The 19,279-nt window shown below is 44.6% G+C and overlaps 2 protein-coding genes across 5 annotated transcripts in view; both read right to left on the bottom strand.

The window, feature by feature from the left end:
• Nucleotides 1–1,247, bottom strand: part of ddr1 (discoidin domain receptor tyrosine kinase 1) — a 38,726-nt gene extending 37,479 nt beyond the window's left edge. For all 4 annotated transcript variants that reach the window (XM_062539490.1, XM_062539491.1, XM_062539493.1 and 1 more), the window contains exon 1: nt 832–1,247. The gene's annotated coding sequence lies outside the window, so the exon portion shown is untranslated. The remainder of the gene's footprint in view (nt 1–831) is intronic.
• Nucleotides 1,248–8,433: 7,186 nt separating this feature from the next.
• Nucleotides 8,434–19,218, bottom strand: gnl1 (guanine nucleotide binding protein-like 1). Its single transcript, XM_062539489.1, has 12 exons — nt 18,884–19,218; nt 17,440–17,587; nt 16,991–17,127; nt 16,533–16,684; nt 15,666–15,737; nt 15,154–15,346; nt 14,424–14,522; nt 13,556–13,738; nt 12,680–12,858; nt 12,192–12,375; nt 11,673–11,813; nt 8,434–11,197 (listed from the first exon to the last, which is right to left on the bottom strand). Exons 1-12 carry the CDS (start codon nt 18,954–18,956, stop codon nt 10,920–10,922), a joined length of 1,839 nt encoding a protein of 612 aa, XP_062395473.1. The 5' UTR covers nt 18,957–19,218; the 3' UTR covers nt 8,434–10,919.
• Between the last annotated feature and the right edge of the window lie 61 nt (nt 19,219–19,279).

Here is a 19,279-nt window from a genome sequence, read left to right as displayed (position 1 = left end):
AATGCCAGACTCCACGAAACAATTTACCAAGTGGATTGCTGCATTGTCAAACTGAAGGCTCCTGTAAACGAGCCCACTTCTCCCAGGAAGATTGAGGAAAGCTACGCGTAACTTGTTGGTTGTTATGGTTTATGGTTTGGCTGTCCTGTGTGCTTTACTTATGACTGGCCTACCACAAATCGATGCCCAAAGTAATAAATGAACGGATGCAATCAAAGCTTTCGTAGACAGTGTACAATCTCAGTGTGTCTAAATGAAGGAATAGTTATCCTGTCGGGTAGATCATTGCAGGTGCGCATAGGCCTTACCAGCATTTCCATCATGGTGCGTGACCCGTTAGTGAATAATAACCTACACTCCAAAACTGTCGTATTCATTGAAAGTCTGATAGTCGAAGAGTGTCTGAACTCTTACGGCATGAACAACACAAGCTCTCTGTCGGCCCCATAAACAAACAGGCGCAACGCTATACGCTTAGTACTGTAAGTGAGTGTGGCCGACAGCCAAAGCCGTTTCCCTTATAGAGACCCCGACTCTTTGACGCCAATCGACAGAGCACGAGATTGAAAGACATAGATAGAAGATGAACTCCATACACAGCATGCAAGCAATAATAACTTAAAGACATAAATGAAAAGCACGCCAGCAAATTCAGTCGCAATAACAACAGTCATTGAAAAGTCAACGACTTCGTAGCCATCATTGTATTGCCTATAGTTTATGCTGTAGGTCACAACCATTGACCACAGCAGCATTAGGAGCAGCCTTTGTGTGAGCTGAACTTGTTAAATATGATAAATGTCTTCAGTAACCCAGACTAACGTTACTTACCTGACAGTCACCCGAAGGCTTTCCAAGACCCTTTGAGCCAGCCACGTCAAGGAGGTTTTCGGGTAGGCTACCCAAGTGTGACGAAACTTTGTTCACAGAAAACTAAAGAAATGTATAAAATTACTTATAACTGACAGGACAGGTGTCATCCAATAAACGTGCAGTTGTTAAACTGCGCTCGACCTTGGTCTATCTCAACGAACAGACCAGCAACAAAAGAAAATATTAACTGTCCAAAATTCGCAAAATGTCCTTTGTGAGCCCGGAGCGCTCGGTGTAAAAACCTTGTGCTAAAACCACAGGAGGAAAGAAACTAAAAGAAATTACACTAAAAATGTCTCAGTGAAGACTGTAAAGCATATGGTGGTTTCTTTGTCGGACTTATTTCACTCCAGCCCAGGCTGTCTGACTGCGTACATGAGACACCGCTCAGCACTCCACTTCTTCGCGAGCCTTGCAAAATGCAACCAGGTGCTCATTTACATAACTGCACTGGCTGTGACCAATGAAAACGCGTATTCAGGTAACTCTTTAAATATTCTTCTAAGCAACCACCAATCAGTGCTGCGTATGGGAGGGTCACAGTGAACGACAAGAGGTCTGAAATTGAATGCTATGAAATGTGGAGTGCAGTGGTTTGATTGAAACAAAGATGTTGAGATGGGAACGCTGAGGAAATTATATAATTAAAAAGTAATTAAAAAAAATAGGAGCGCATCCTCTTGAGATGGTGTCATGTTTTCACCACATTTTAAGTTACAGCCACTAGCAATACCACCATGTTTTTTAGAATGTTTACATTACGTCAGCTATGCTATGGAATTGGCTACCAAAGAGACAGTATACTATTGAGACTTAAAAGCTTTTTCTCGCTTTTACATTAACCTTACCCACAGATCTTTCCTTTACATCTCAACCAAAGGAAACATTATTACAGAGTAAGCTGCTGTAACCATATACAATTACCCCTCTAGGCTATAATGACAGTGATTTACAGGCAGCAGCTAAAACGCTGTGCTTATAGTCCATACAGTGGGGAAATGGGGACAACAATGGCAACAGAGATAAAAACCTGAATGGATATTGTGTGTTGGACAGAAAGTAGTGAAGGGGACCACATTGCCTACTTGATGTGCAGGCAACTAGCCTATGCCAATACATTCTGTTTTTATCAAGAATGCCTCACAAAAAGACAAATATTTAACACATACACTCACATACAAACAGGAGGAGGGGAAAGGGGGCCGAAAAGCCAAAAACGGATATACTGTACATAGAGTCAACCAAACCATGGAGAAAAGTTCTCAAAAAGTATTGTAGGGAGAGAAAGACAGAGTGAAAGAGGATTTTTTAACAACAGGGATATGTGTTGGTACTTGCCCATCTCTTGCAGCAGAAACTTTTACTGACAGTCTGTACTGTATGTAGACGAAAAGGTCAGCAGTGAACAAAATGCTGGACCACTCCTTTGGCAAACAGAGTCAGAAATATCAGGCTTCTCTACACGTCTTCCTTGACTGGATGTATCCACGCTGCGATCAGAAACATGAAGTTTACTACTACAGACTATTTATGATGTGCACAGTATGAATGTACAGGTATGGTTGTGTGTGTGTGTGTGTGTGTGTGTGTGTGAGAGAGAGACAGAGAGTGCAGACCACAAACTTACTTAAAAAAACATACACACGTGCATATACAAACATACATACTCTCAAATGACATACACACACACACACACACACACACACACACACACACACACACACACACACACACACACACACACACACACACACACACACACACACACACACACACACACACACACACACACACACACACACACACACACACACACACACACACTAGCACACCTCCACTTCACACTCGGAGGTGTGGTATAGCCTGGAACAATGTTGTGCAGTGCCAGAAAAGCTGTGCAGATTGCTCTGTTGCAGACATGTCCTCATTTCCCTCTCTGTTCCAGTCGCCACTCAACCCTCCATTCTCTCTCTCATTCTCTCCCTCCTCTCTCTCTCTCTCATTCCCTCCCTCCCTCCTCTCCTGCACTCTTTGTTCATGTGAATAGCGGAGCCCGAGTTTCTTTTGGCGTAGTTTGGCCCTGCATATCATTAACATTCTATCACCAGCTTCTAATTCGTGCCTAATCTGTGTTTTTGGGTCTGAAACCCACAGTCTACCTCATACGCACACTCAGTGACCTCATGCAGAGTGGTTAATTCTCTAACCCCAAAACAGATATTTCATTCAAACCACCACATAGCTACTTATGAGCTGACTAATAGTCTTGTTTTCCTCTCTTGTCTGTTTGCTTTGCTTGCTTGCCTGGTTTCATTGCCATGTTCTGGCCCTCCCAGACGCTTATGTCCCAGAGAGGCTCTTTATGAATCATGCTTACCTCATTTTCATACGCCATCTTTATGTGAAATGGCTTCTATTAAGTCAAATTGCAAAAATGAAATGAAGTGAATATTTGAACATTTCACCCCCCAGTGCTGGTTAGTCATCTGAATACATGGTAATAAATCGAGACCTTGAGCATTAGCTCCTCAGATGCCTGACTTTTTGTCTTCTCTCTATTCTTTTTTTGTTCCAACTCATTTCCATTCTTTAACTCTCATGGCTTTTTATGTTGTCCAGGCAACTTCCCCTCTCCTCCAAATGTTGCTCTGACCTTTGGGCATTGTTTCATTATTCTCTCCTCCTGTTCTCTCTCCAATTCTCTCTCTCACTCCCACTCCTCCTCTGCCCAGGTCCTGAACACATTACTACACTACTCCCCCACTTCCTCGACAACAGCAATTTGCTCTCTGTTTCAGTTTCAACAAGTTAGTCCTATTGGAAATCTTTCTCGTTAACACCATCTCATTCCTCCTGTCTCTCTCCCTCCCTTCCTCTCTCTCTCCCTCTCTCTTGCTCCCTCTCCCCCTTTCAGTGGAAATCAGTGAGGCATGAAAAAGCAGGTCGGATCCTGTGTGGAATTCACAGTCAAGAGAGGGAGAAAGAAAGAGCAAGAGGAGAAAGAAATATAAAAGTTTGAGGGAAAGGGGATTGCAAGCTATTGACAAATACATCATTTAGAAGAAGAAAAGATCAATCTAAGTTTGAGGGTGATTCTAAACTGCATGGTGATGTAAACCATAGGTTCACTAAACTCAAATTTAGTTTAGAGAGAAACAAACCAAGTTTCCACACACTGAAGTTGTCGCCTCGTGAGAGAACAGCATAGCATTAAAATTAATTTGCTTTTAAATGCATTTCAGGATTTATGTTGACAATAATCCAAGGAATTTAATTACAGGCTGATCGAGTCTTTCCTCCGTGGGGAATTTAAGAGGGCTTAAACCCAAATGCTGATACTGTCATGTGCTCACGACGTATGCATGCACACATGCAAACAGGCTCTCCAACCAACCCCTCTGTACACACAGAAACATGGCCTCCACCCACTCCCTTGTAAGGGTTTGACAGCTGTGGAGGGCTCTCCTGACAACACAGATCACTCCCAGAATGCCAAGACTGTAGAATACTGGGAAGTGACACAGCCTCACATTCCTGGCATTTCTCTTGCAGAAACACCTAACCGCGCTTATCTCTTGTTTCCCTCCATCCCTTCTTTTCTCCCTCCATCCATCCGTCCATCCCTCTCTCTCTCTCTCACTCACTCTGTCCAAGACGTCCAAATATCAGCTAAGGTTTCCGTCATTCTCAGTGTCATTCCTCCGAGCTCATTCACTTGGGTGGTGGAGTGCTAACAGTTCAGTCATTCAGCCGGCTCAGCCTCTGCTGCTCTCCTGGGTGTCACCTTTCAAAATGGCTGCCAGCATCGGCAGGTCTTTGATAAATCAAAGAAGCCTCTTCTGAGTGGAAAGACTGAGTCATTTGCATCATCGTGACTCTTCCTTACATCCAAGAACAAGTTAATCCATTGATGAAAATGTATTGTGCAATATCAGTTTATGATGTATGCTCTGACTTTATGTACAGAATGAACATTAAGGGATATATGTTGCAGTGGTTCCATATATAAATGGATTTTTTTCATGGGTATTCAGTATATCATAGTTAAAACATCAGGGCCATTTACAACACTGGAATCACTTTATGTACGTCATGTATTATTATACAATCACTGCATGGTAGGCTGTTGCTGTGGTGGTTTTGCTCCAGCCCAGAGAGGTTTGTGTAAGTTTGTGGTGTATCAGTTACAGGACCTCACGTCTCGGACTGGGGACATGGTCCCTGGAGGCCCGTAGGGAGTCATGGAGGTGTCAAGAGTCAAGAGGTCATCATCAGCCCCCTAGGGGTGGTCACCCAGTAGAGGTCAGAAGAGGAGTGGAAGTCCCTCTAAGCTCTGATTTGGGGGTTCGCTGTGAAATACGCACTGGTCAGCTCTATTCACATTCAGGTCTTGCTATTGTGTTGTGTCTCTCTTGTCTAAACCCAGATCAGTCTCACACTCCCTGCCCCCCAGCTGACAAGCCAGCAATGAACACTCTGTTATCAGTGTCCAAAGTCTTTCCCAATACAGGACATTCAGATGAAATATCAGTACTGTGCATTGTAGTCATATATGACTTTTTTAATATGACACATCTCAACACTGTCATATTAGTCTCTCACAGATTCAGATTACAAATGATGTATAAACTTTGTGTCAATATGAATCCTGTTCTGAGCCCTGCTGGTATATTTCAACATCCTTTGTAAATCCATAGAAGGGTGCATGTAGGAAGTATTTGTAGAATGCTGGTAATAAACTGGGACGTTTCCAAAGCAGACAGTAGGCCTCTGAGGAGAGACAGGCTCTGGCATTTTGTTTAGGCTGACCTCTCACACACTGGGGCTCTCTGCTGGTGAATCATATCGCCTGGGCTGCACTAGCCTGGTGCTCTGTCTTCCTCTGCCTGCTGGCGGAACAGACTCCTTTTGGGTGTCTGATTACCCTCCCCGCACCCCCTCATGGGGGTGAGCCAGAGAGCCTGATCACCCCTCTCTCTCTCTCTCTCTCTCTGGCATCTGGGCGGCTCTCCCACAACTGTCGCTTCTGTTCAAACTGTCACTCTAAACTTCCAGTGTCGGGGCTCATTTCCTCTCCTTCTTCTTCCTCCTCTTCTCGTACATCCATGTAGGGGACACAGATTTGTGTTCCGATGTTCACACTCTCCGTAACAATTAGGGTCATCGGCTGTGCAGATATCTTCCCGTTCATTCCTTCACTTGTCTGAGAATGCGTCTTTTCTAATGACCTGTTGTTTCATTTACTCAATTTCCTGTCTTCGCTCCCTCTCCTCTCTCCACATTTCCTCACTCCGATTCTGACAGGAGCTTATTTAATGCTGCCAAATTGAATGTCCTAAAGCTTTATTGACAATGCCAAGGCCCACTGGTTCCACAAAGTCACACTGATTAGTTACATAAAATAACAGGGAGGCACCAAATCAATTCAGCCCCTCACTGATTGGTCTCCTCTCTGCTCTCCTGTGTTCTATCACCATGGTTACTGGGCTGGATTTTAATTCTTCATGGCCTCTGCCTGAGCTCAACTCTCACTCTCTTTTTAAAGTTCCAGGCAGACTGTTACTAGCTTTCAGGCTAAGTGAGACAGAGAAAGAGAGACAGAGAGAGAGAGAGAGAGAGAGAGAGTGTGAATTGGGGGTGGGGGTTGGGGCTTGGGGGTAGGGGGAGATTTTGGGAATGGGTGCCAAATGAGTGCCATTGCAATGCAGTGAGAGCTTGGGCTAAAAATATCTATTGACACATAGCCTCCAACTCACAAACAGGGTCACACAGACAAACACACACACACACACACACCAATGCCTCGGAGACCCATTCACATTCTTACTTAGTCAAGGAGCAATAGGTAGAGCTGTAGGAGGATGAAAACGAGGAATATGTGTGTAGTGAGAAGGAGAAAAAAAAATACAAAAACATTTCAAGGACGCACCACCACTATATTGATGGAAAAAGCTTATCCGACACTCTGCTGATAAAACCATGTGATACAAAGATAGCCACTTCACAGTTCTGTTTGTCCCTTTTTAGTAGCCATACTGAAAACAAACCTGAGGCAGGGGATGTCAGGATACCCTAAGACAGCCTGACTGCTCCCCCTCCGAGTCATGCCCAACTCGGAAGCAGACAAGGAGACAACTGCATGCTCGTAAATTATCCACCATGTGGGTGTGTATGTATGTGTGTGTATGTATGTGTATGTGTACGTGTGTGTGCGTGCCTGTCTGCACACATGTATACACTGCCTGTCACCTGTTTCTTAGAAGTGTATCCAACTGGATTTGAGATACATGTACATACAGTAGTTCATGAATATAAGAACAACATGATCTTAGTAAGAGCTTAAAAGGGCATGTATGTGTCTGTGGGCTCATTCTTGTGAGAGTTTACACGACTGCAGGCTGAACTCATAATAGACTATGACACATCTTCGTCAGGGTGATAAGACAGTACATGCATGTAATATCATATATCACATATTACTCATACTAAAGTCTTTGTTTTCATTGCGCACACTTCATTATGACAATAACAGGATAATTACAGTAGGATAACTACATCCAGAACACGCAGTACTTAACGGAACATGCCATTAATTCGAGATTGGCAGTGATCTAATGCAGGCTAGCCAGATGCAATCCCTTTAAAAGTTCATTAATTATCCATTCATTTGATAATATAGTCAGAGCAAAGATGCTCTGAATTCAACTCTCAAGCTCTCTTCTCGACTGAAACTCCTGCAAGGAATTTCAATTGTCTATTTGCTAAACGTGCAAGCTATGTACTGAAGTTGGAATGTTTGGGTTACAACAGTAAGTGACCAAACAGCTGGCTGTTACCCACAAGTTATCTGAGCTGACCACACTTTGCTTCATCTAACTAGGCGATTTTTAATTGAGTGGCTCAACTTTCCTGTGTTTTAGCGTAAAACTTAATTCATTGCAAATGTGGCTATTCACATTTATGAGGTAGGTAGGGAATTGTGGTTTGGATGCTGGTACCAAGTGTGCGTCAGTGATGCGACAGCAATCTACTTAGCACCCTGCTCATATTGGAAAAGGACACTGCCCATATAATTCAAGACACATGGCATGATGAATAATTACAAACACGCAGCTAAGGATACAGAGACTGACAAAAATAAATTGATTGAAAATCGGTTTGGATATCTCTTCCAGATCAGTCGTAAACTGGCAAGATGATAAGGCCTGTGCAATTAATTATCGCCGATGGGAGTTTCCAGCAGTCCATGATGTCAGAATTAGGCGAGCCAAATGAATGCAATCAGTCAACACTTCAGTTTGATATACATGTTCACATATGAAAATTTAAACAAATCCATGTGCAAAGTTTTAGATGAGTGCTCAAACATAATGATCCAATAGACTCCACATTTTTTCAATAAGGCATGCATACCAACAACCGTAAACAACTGGATAAAGTAACCCTTGACATCCTAATAGAATAGTAGCTTCAGCAACAGTAATATTTACTAATATTTAATCATCATCTCCAATCACTGACCTAATCAAAATGAGAACAAAAGTTAGCACCAAAAACAGCTGTCGGTTGGGTATATTTTATTGCAGAGGGTAGCCACAGTCCAGTTTCAAAATTTCACTTGATTTCATTAAACTAAGGAATGAAATGAAAAAAAAGAAAAAAAATCAGCTCAAATGCAAGCCTCACACAAGACTTAAAAACCCTTCAACTTATTGTAATCACTTACAGGCATAACATTGTAACAAGAGCAAAATAATTTCCTATTTTAGTCTCAAGACCTTTATGAAGTAGGAAAGATCATCTATCTCCAGTTCAGGTGGGGGAGTACAGACCTTTGCATTTCTACAGAGGTCACTGCACCATGGATGAGCACTTGCAATTGCAATATCTTGTTCCCACCTGTCAGATATCCATTTCTAATGACTTGATTGGACAATGGCAATTTTAATATTTTCATGTCTAAATCCAAGAGGGAAGCTCTGTAGTCTGATGAAGATAAGGAAGATTAAATTATGAATTGCATAATCCCCTACCAGCCATCACCATGATATACATGGAAATTACAGTACTGGCTACTCGGAAGCGGTAAACTGATTTGAAAAAAATACTTTTATACCTCAACTAGTTTCGGCATACATGAATTGGTGAGATTGCTACACAGCACTGTGCTATGTTGAGTAGTGTTTACTGGAGTGAAATATATGAGGTATGACCATGTGCCAGTTCAAGGCACTGCGCAAATCAATGAGTAAACTCACCACTTTGCATAATATAGTGCTGTGTATGTAGCAAAAATATAGACTGTAGCAGTGAACTACAGCATCTCTACAATCCCTGTGGTAGTTATAACACTACATTACCCAAACTCCTCTGTCTGGGACTAAAAGTTGCCACCCCTCCCCAAACTCCTTGGTACACACCGTAGGAATAGCCAGAGTGTAACAGACATAAAGTAGTTCTTTGTTTCATCGAGAACATCAGAGGCCTGTAAGATATGGCCGCCGGGGCATATTGCTATTCTGTTGCCTTGGCAACGTGAGCAATCCGGTAATAACAGCAGACTTTGAATGGTTTAAATTTGGAGTGCACAAAAGCTGTTTGACCAGTCCAAAAGTGGCTGTTTGAGGAGCAAATAAGTGCCTACGTCTTCAAGAGCCATCTGCTGAGACGAGCCCCACTGCTGTGGTGTGGCTTCCTATGCAACTCTTGCTGGGGATTGACTAGGTGGACATAACGGGTGCTCCTGTATGACCCAATAAGAGAATTGTAACCTATTCTAGAACACCAGGAGAGGCCCTGCGTCCCTTTTGTCCCATGACCACTGACTTAACCAGTCCTTTGGCATCACAGCTGAGAGGTCACTTATGGAAAACGAATTCTTTGCCAAAAAAAAAAAATGATTGTACTAATAAACCCCCATTACCCATGCAGGGTACCTGGGGATTACATGCAGAGATCGAAATCCAAATGAAATAAAAAAGGAGTGTTGGGGACGCAAATCTGCTTGGGCGTTCGGAGGCACAGAAAAGACAAGATAAATGAATTAGAAAGACACAAAACAGCACTCTTTGTGACTGTGAGAGTGGGCATCATGACATGTATAGATATGCATGATCAAAAAAGCCAAGCAAGAGGGGTATAGCAGGGCTATGTGTATGTGTGTGTGTGTGTGTGTGTGTGTGTGTGTGTGTGTGTGTGTGTGTGTGTGTGTGTGTGTGTGTGTGTTGAAGCAGAGAGATGAAAAGGGTAATATGAGGATGAGAGTAGAGATGAGATGAAGAACTGCAGAAGGTTAAGGACGTGTGTGAGTGGTGTGGTGTGTGTGCGTGCTTCAGTCTGAGAGAGGGGATGAACTGACATCAATGTGTCAGTCTGTATCTCAGAGAGGACCATGTGATTGTGAGGTAATCAGGCCCTCCAGAGAGTATGAGGATAAGAGCAAGTTCAAAATGGAAAAAAGGCGATTGTGCTGGCTGAAAGATTTCAACATGTACCTGTGTGTGCACAGTGCTGTGTGTGTGCGTGTGTGAGATTGATTTGATTGTTGGTGAGAAAGATGGTCGGAGAAGGAAGTGTTCCAAGCCTGTCTGGATTCAATTTTGTGCGGGTGTCAAGTTTAATGTGAAGGTTGGTATGTCTGATAGAGTGTGTGTATGTGTGTGTATGAGTGCGTTTGTGTGTGTGTGTGTGTGTATGTATATAAGTGTGTGAGTGTGTGTGTGTGTGTGCGTGTGTGAGCCTGAGCCCGCATGAGGGCCTGGTATTACCTCCAACGAACCTGTTGTGTGCGAGAGGCTGTGTTTAAAATGGATGAGAGAAGAGAGACAGAGATGAATGCAGAGGAGGCTGAGGGCTGACTAGCAAAGAAAGAGTGAGTGAGAAATAGCCAGCAGTGTGGAATGGGAGTCAGCTGGGACTGTAGGCAGGAGAGGTGAGGAGAGGTAGTGCGGGAATGTCAGAAAAAGAAAAACAACAACGGAATGAACACGATGAAGGGGAAAAGAGAGAGAGGGATCAGAGTGCGGGAGGGCGGAGGAGAGTGGCCCTCACTCACACTCGTTCTCTCCCAGGACGCTGAACATGTTAACCGTGAGGCTGGGCGACGGCTTCTCTCTCCGCTTGGAGCTCACGAAGCCCTCGTCCTCGTCATCACCGTCGCCGTCTTCGTCGTCGTCCGCGTCACGGTCCCTCTCCTCCTCGGGCTCCGAGCTGGACTCGCCCTCGTCCTCCTCCACCTCCCCCCGCTCTCCTGCCCCCTCCCCCTCCTCCTGCCGACCCTGCAGGGCGATGATCTCAGACACATCTGGGTGGGACTCCCACTGGTCTGAGACAGGGAAAGGAGAGAGAGAGGGAAAGAGAGGGAAAGAGAGGAAGAGAGAGAGAGGGAGAGAAACAAAGAGCGGGGGACATAGGGAGGGAGAAGGAGAATACAGAATCCTTTCATTTTCTTAGAACAAGGATCAACTCTTAAGTCAAATAATAAAAAAAAAATAAGATGCACAACAGAGTTTACTCCAAAGAATCCCCCAACAAAGAACACAAAGTCTCCATGAAACACAAACAGAATAAAAGAAAGTCATGAGAAGAACAGAGGAACGGGGGGGAAAAAAAGATTCACAAGACAAAATGTTTTTCTCACAAGGGCCTTGTTAAACACCACATGCAACCTGGTTCTCAGTGTTTGGATGGACAGAGACAGATAAGGCAGGTGACGTCAGCAGCGGCCGCTCTCATCCCCCCTGCAGCGCGCGTGGAGCTGCTGTCCAGCGGAGGCCCACTAATGGTCGGCGGAGGCTCACCTTTCTGGCTGTGGTAGCCTGGCGGCCTCAGGCACAAACACAGACGCCCGTCGATGGCCAGGCGCAGGAGACTGTTTGCTGCTCTGTACACGTCGTTCCTGGCAGCCTTGGCTGTCTTGTAACCTCTTCTTTCAGCCCATGCTAACGGGAAGAGAGAGGGAGAGAGAGAGCAAATGCGTTAGTGGAGTGAGTGTGTGTTTCGTGTGTGTGTACTGTATGTGTGTGTGTGTGTGTGTGGTTGCAGGAAGTGGAAGTACGTGGCAGAGTTAGAATGAAAGTGTGGTGATTAATGCCCTGTGCTTAAAAAAAGGTAAAGTCACTGTCAGCACCCAATCACTCACAGTGAACAAGGATTTACATTCACGCAGCTGAACCTATGCGGGCCCATACGACCCAGAAGAGCCTGTGCTTATGTTTAAAGAAATACTCCACACCATTTCATAACCACACTAATGCACGGCTGGTATGATGACAACACACACACACACCCACGGTCCCCCATCTGCGGCCCACATGTACCTTCACAAACGTTCCAGGCCGTCCAGCTCTCCTGGCCAGGGGTGGGCCGCGCCTCCGGGGGCATGTCGTCCAGGCCGGGGTGCTTCAGCTTGAGGACGGAGAGGTAGGGCGTTCGCTCGCACAGGTAGCCCACAGAGCTGTAGGGCTCCTGCAGCTGAGACACTGGATAGATACCTGCGAGGATCTGAGAGAGAGAAATCAGACATGTCAAAAAGGACATTCAGACGTAAAAAAGAAAAAAAAGGAACAGAAAGTGGGAGGTAGACAGAAAAACTGTTCGCATTGACACAGACATGCGAAAAGGCAAGTTGAAACTTGTGCGGTAACCAATCAGCAATTTTTCAGATGAATAGGGAACTCTTTCACCATCCCCACCATCACACACCTACCCACACCCCCCCCCCCCCACACACACACATCCCCAGCACCTGCCGCCCCACTCAGACACAACACGCAGGCCGGCTGGGGGCTCTGCGGCGGCAGCTCACCTGCAGCTGCTTGTTGACGCGGGAGGGGAAGACCAGGCCGGGGCAGTCGCACAGCTTGACGGTGGGGGTGAGGTAGTAGGTCTGGAAGTACTTGGTGTGGCCGGGCGTCCGCGACACGCTCACCACCTTCCTGCCGACCAGGCTGTTCAGCACCGACGACTTTCCCACGTTTGGGAATCCTGGGACGACGGGGGACATGAAAGAGAGCGGCCACAATCAAGGGGAGGTTAGGGGGGTCAAGGCCAGAAGTATGGGATCATTTTGCAAGTAAACCTATTTCAGAAGTCTTTAACGAGGTTGGGTCTATAACACGAAACCCTTAGGACGTGTTGCTTGACATTTTCAAGTCAGCTGTACAAATGTGTATTTATATATCTCTGCCTGACTGAGATGAAAAAGAGTAAAACAAGCATGATTACAATGTATACTGTTAAACTGAATCTAAGGAGGCATGTTCTCTCTCTGCGGATTCAGGCAGCAGAATAATCCAGAGGTGTGTATTTCTATGCTGCCAATGAGCATCATAGAAAAACATGATTGTGAAAGTTTCCTTTAGGCAAAAACCATATAGCGTCAGGCCTTAAATATGCAAAACCAGCAGTCCCTTCTTGCCCACATCTACCACCACCTACTCCACCTCCACCTACTAATCTGTGGTAAACTGGAGTAAACAACATCATGATTTTTTTGACAGTATATCTGCTGGCATTCCACAAAATACTTCAAAGGAGAGCAGACTTTCACAACCTGAATCAGATCAAATCAGGATCCCAGAGCGCGGTGAGCGGAGATGACTCATCCCAGAGCTAAGGTAAAACTGCAGCTGCATGTGCAGGTGGGGGGGGGGGGGGGGGGGGGGGGACAGGAGGCTCTTACCTACGCAGCCCAAAGTGAGCACTCCATCCTTATACAGCTCCTGAGTAGGATTGTTCATCTCCATGGCGACGTCGCTATGGTGTTCCACCAGAACGGACTCGGCCCCGTCGTCTGACTGTTCCCATTCGGTGCCCACCGCAGCAGCGTCCCTCTGGATCTTCTGCTCCCAGCTGCTCAGATCCACTGCAACATCAACCACAACATTGGTGTCTTCTTACCAAACATCACGAGAATCTTAAGCGACAAAATTCAACAGCTCATTCAACAATCAGCAGTCGTGGAACATCTACCAGGACAATCTCTCAAACACTTCAAATCCAACAAACTTAACTTCAGCGAGCAATGCACATTGACTGCTTCTATGTGTTAGACTCAACAACTTATTCAAGGACTCCTCAAAGACTCAAGTCTCCAAACAAATCTTTGAAATTATCGTATCTAGGGAAGAGGGTGCACCTAGGGTATGAACACTGCACACAGGCAAAAGCTTTCAATCTGGACCTTTTCTGTTGTAGCTAAATTCACTCACAGAGGTGGAAAACGATTCACTAAGCCAGCCAGTCCTAATTAGCACCACTCTGATAATTGATATGGCAGGACTTTCTGGGGTTTATCCACCCCACTCACTCAACTCTTAAGAAGAGGAGAGCACAAAAAATGTTGAGGTCCTATTCAATGGTCCAACTAGACAAATCAGGACCACACAGTTCATGGTCATTTCACACTTTCAGTAATAGCTTCCAAACAAATCTCTGATTTGTGTTGACAGGGTCTTTAGGTTAACCTGCATCTAGTAAGGCACATTCACTGCTTCTATGTGTTGGACTTCAGTCCCCAATCTCAGCCTGGAGTGGAGTGCACTGCTCACCTCTTCCTGCGGTGATGTCCTGACAGGCCTTCATGATGTGGATAGGTCCTCCTGCCCGGTTCCAGTGTCCTTTCCGTTTCATCCTCTTCTTCTGCAGAACTGACCACAAACACAAACTCATGCCATGCAGTCTGTCTAGTTTTTCTCCTTTGATCTTGTACTTTTATCTCCACGACACAAAGTCTGAATCAGTCATCCAGGGCAAATTCTACTTGTTTCTCCCCAACTCTGATATTAATGTGTTGACAATACAATGTGTTCTTCCTTCACCTTTTCTGTCCGATTGTTAAGTCGTGATGCAATAATGTGGCGATAATAATTTTTCGGGTCCAACAGTAAAATAATTTCCCATTATTCAGAGAATCCCATAAGACAATTGTCATTCCACTACTCAGTTGCTTCCTCAACGTTACCCTTGATCATCTGGCGGCACAGCTACACTAATGACTCTGTTAGAGTTAAGTTATTCTTTTTACCTTCACTAAAACAGAGTTGATGTTGACAAGGTTTAGATAAGTTGCCTACTAAATGCTAACGCTAGCAAACGTTTTTGGATGAAAAAGCTGTTGGGCCAATGAAAGACAGACTTAACAACCGGATACACAGCAAAAAAGACCAACTCTCTCTCTATCCCTACTGTCCAGTTGTTTTCACTGGCTACTTAACTCCTCTACAGAGGCCTGTTAACGGATCTGTGCCCCACAGTGCCAAGCGCGTCCTGCTCCTCTACCTGTGCTGTAGGGCTGTCCTGGGTGGGAGGTGAAGCAGACGCAGTGCAGGTGGGGGAAGTGGGAGTGCAGGTAGTGTTTCCAGGCCAGCACCAGCGCGGGCGGGCAGAGGTCCGCTTTGTTCAGGACCAGCACCACCCGCTTCTGGAGCTCTGCAGTGATGTAGTGGTAGAAGGTCGGGGGGAACTGTAACACCTAGGAGCCAAGGAAGGAGAATAAAAGCAAAGGGCAAATTTGCATTGAGTCTGTCACCATCTAGTGGTGGGTTAAAAGACATATTGTTCTTAATTAATTTGAATCATAGTTTAAATCATACAATATGTTTGAAACTATAACATCACCACCATAATTGGCTGTCTCTGTATACTAGTCTATACGTTTGGAGAAATCCAATCGCTGCAATTCATATAACGTGTCATGAAATTAAAACATGTCAGAGTTGATCTAGTATTCTTCGTCCAACTTTGTGTCTGTTTCCCAGCTGAGTGCTGCACATATAAAACTATTTACTCACAGGGTGCCTGATGTCCACAATAAGTAAGATGACGTCGGACATCTCCAAGACCCTCCACAGTTGTCTCCATGTCTATGAGCATGGAGGGTTGATTGGGGCATAAGGGTAGGGCAGGAAAGACAAGGAGTCACGAGACAAGAGAAAAGGAGATGAGAGTTAACACATAGGAACAGGCGCAGAGACCAAGACTACAACAACATATCATCTTAAAAACACATCTGAGGGTTACAACTGCCAAATACCATAACCATAACAACCACTGCTTTACAGCATTTGGGGTGAGCGGAGAAACAGCCTGTGGCATTGCACAGGACAGGAGCACACCAACACAGTGCACACAGAGAGGAGGAAGGTGACTCTGTGAGGTGGGTGGGTGCGATAATGAAGATGTTTATCAGCTGCACAAGTGCTCGCATGCCATTGCAAATCTTTATATGTCAGAGCTTTGGGGCACACACCGAAACTCATGGATTTGCATTCCTTAGCATTTCCACCCACTTGCCTGACACCAAGCTTTTCAACACAGTTACATGACTGTGTGTGACCCCTTACCTGAACCTTGTGTGCCCCTAGCCTGACCCCAGGGACCTCTAAATGCTTTAAGTTCATTATCGATGCAATGTTTAGCCTCTGGAGAGATCAAATTAATGGAGCGTAAGGGAGACTCAGAGGACACGACCTCCATTAGATGATGAAGTACAGACTTGATGCTTAAAATATTTAGGGAATGAATCATGACATCATTAACAGCATTTGTTTTCGTCCCGATGGGAAATTCAACACAAGCAGGTTTTTTCCCCCCGAAAGTTTCACACCATCATTGGCTGATCAGACTGATAACGGTTGTTGCCGCTGGGGCAAAATTACCTCCAGGTTGTGCTCGAAGTGGCTGAGTGAGCCAGGTGGGTTCCGGGAGTGAAGAGTCTCCAGGTACTCCCGGAAGGACCTCTCCTCCTTCCGCAACAGCTCCTCTCGTGACATCCCATAATGCCAGGAGGGTCGCTTTGGAAAGTCCAGCCCTTTCAATAACACGGATGAGAGAGAGTGAAATGGACCTGTGTCAAATTGGATAATGGACATTTGGCTGCACTAAAGCTATATGAAATGAAATGGAAATAACATAGTTCTGGGACAATTTAAAAAGGGAACATTACAGGATAGAAAATGGGATTCAGAGTGAAACCAGGCATATCAAGTTGTTTCATCTCAACATCAAGGTTGGCATCTGCTATCTGTTGTCATGCTACACGTCTCAGCTTATTAGCAAATAACATGATTGAAGCAAAACATTGATATATTGGAGGGAAAGATATTTGAGTTTCAACCTCTCTCCTCAGGGTAGATGTCATTTATATCAACTTCCAAGTCCTGTTCAGCTGCAGCTTCCAGAACTTTCTCCATGGCTACCTTCTTCCGCTTATCCACCTCATCGCGACTCTCCTTCTCAAAGTGCAATCGAAATCTGAAGACGAAAAAAAAACAGAGGTCAACATATCTGTCATGGTAGGCAGTAGAAGCAGGCAGTCTACACTGTATTTACTTTTAATCATCCTGAAAGATCTGTCAAATCAAAACTATTTTGAAAGAGGGTTAATAAAAACAAAGGGTGGAGGACAGAGAGAGAGAGAGAGAGAGAGAGAGAGAGAGAGAGAGAGAGAGGGGGGGGGGGGGCAAGCAAACATTTCAATAGATTCAGTGTAGATCCTTTGTTGACACGGCCAAAGCGTATTCTTGTACAGTTATTTATTGATGGAAACAATCCCCTTGGCCTCACCTGTTGTGGTCATAACGGGTGTCCCTTGTGGAGGGCTGCTGGTTGATTCTCCGCACGTCTGTGGTCTCACTGTCCGACGTATCCGACTGGCGCTCCGTTCCTCTCTCTGCACTGGCATTCCGACTGCTGGGCCCTGAGCCTGTGTCCCCTGAACACATTAGAGGGTTGATTTGCACATAGTTAATCATCATGACAATTATCACAATACAGGGAGAGTTAATAAAAGAGATTTGGCAAGGTCATGTGCATAGCACTAAGGATTGAAAATGCTATGAACACTGAATTTGTGAGGCAGGTTTGTATGACATTATTGAACCAAGCAGGACAACAACAATTTACAAAAAGAAAAAGAAACATTGTGAGAGTGAGACATATGCTCAGTCAGGTGCTGTGGGTCACTCTCAGTGCTATGTGAACCTTATTATCTGCATGCGTCAACAGTGCATACTTGCATACTTTGAGACTTGTCTTGTTGGTCAGTTCCACAGTCACACAATTGGTGTTTGTATCTTATCCTTATATGACACTTCACTCTTACATGTCAGGATCCTAACATCTCTTCGTGATCAGTTGAGTAGCCTAGTAATTGCCCTCTGCATGGTTCTCATGTATTTGAAGGGATGCAGATGAAGTGTTTTCATTCTTATGCACCATTAACACAAGATACGTCTCTCATTCAATTAACTTGACTTTGCCTCATCGTTACATAACTAAGTGCAGAGCTTGCGCAGTGCTGGTCCGCATACTAACAACAGTGCAGTAACACTGTAACGTCAACATCATTGTATGCATGAATGTAGAGTGTCGTGCTTAGTACATACATCTTATGACAACCATTCAAATAAGACTGATGTTCTTGTCCGAAAGAACAGTTCAGGGCAAACTAGCAGCTATGGTATTATTCAACTGTCATTACCGTAGTGTACTACGCGTCACGTCTCTCCTACCCGGTCAACTAGCCATGAACTACTACAATCACAAAATAACATTGACATGTAATATGCTCAGACGTGTATATACAGTTTGTGGGATTCATAAAGCTGTCAGAGATAAGAAACGCCATCATGGTAGCAATATTCAACGATTCACATTAGCTAGCGTTAGCGATAGCAGCTTCGTTGTTTATCACGTTGTTAAAAAGGCTAGCTAACGTTAACTGTTTCTGGCTAGCCACCAAGTAATTTGAAAGTATGTGCTTTCGCCCTCTACTCATCACAGGAACAAGGTATACTATTTTTCACGAGAAATAAAACAAACAAGTAATCTTTAAGGCTATTAGCAATGCGTAAAATGGCAAACAGCTATTTATGTAATAAAGAATAACAAAATCCACCACATCTAGCCAACAGCCCACCACAGCTAGCTAACGTAGTTAGCAAATCGTAATTTGGGGTTTGCCGTTAATGTTAACGTTATATGATAGCTGGCTAAGTTGGCCACTTACCTCTTTTTCTCTCCCTCCGTACTTGGAGCTGCTTCTTCTTCTGTTTATTACTGAAAGGCTTTTTCCGTGGCATTTTATGTTCAGTTGGTATCGATAAATGTGTGCCAGAAGAACAACGTTTCTGTCGATTCCTCAGTATTTACATTCGTGAAGTTTCTCGACTTCTAACGTTACCCACACTTTTGACTGACGCCATGTCTGTAGCTGCTACGCAAAGAGGAATGTACCAGTATCAACAAAGTTTTGAAAGCTGATAAACACTACCAACGTGATATTAGCCGCTCTTATCGACCTATTTGTTTTATGAACGTGTATCAAAACAAATTGCACCTGACAGAGCTAGACATAATGAAATATTTTCAGAACACGCCCCTATGTGACCCTTGGATGGTACAC

This window comes from Sardina pilchardus, chromosome 6 (assembly GCF_963854185.1).
Source record: "Sardina pilchardus chromosome 6, fSarPil1.1, whole genome shotgun sequence".
Classification (NCBI taxonomy): Eukaryota; Metazoa; Chordata; class Actinopteri; order Clupeiformes; family Clupeidae; genus Sardina; species Sardina pilchardus.
Note: the sequence above shows the minus strand (reverse complement) of the source record. Positions and strands in the feature narration are given on the sequence as shown.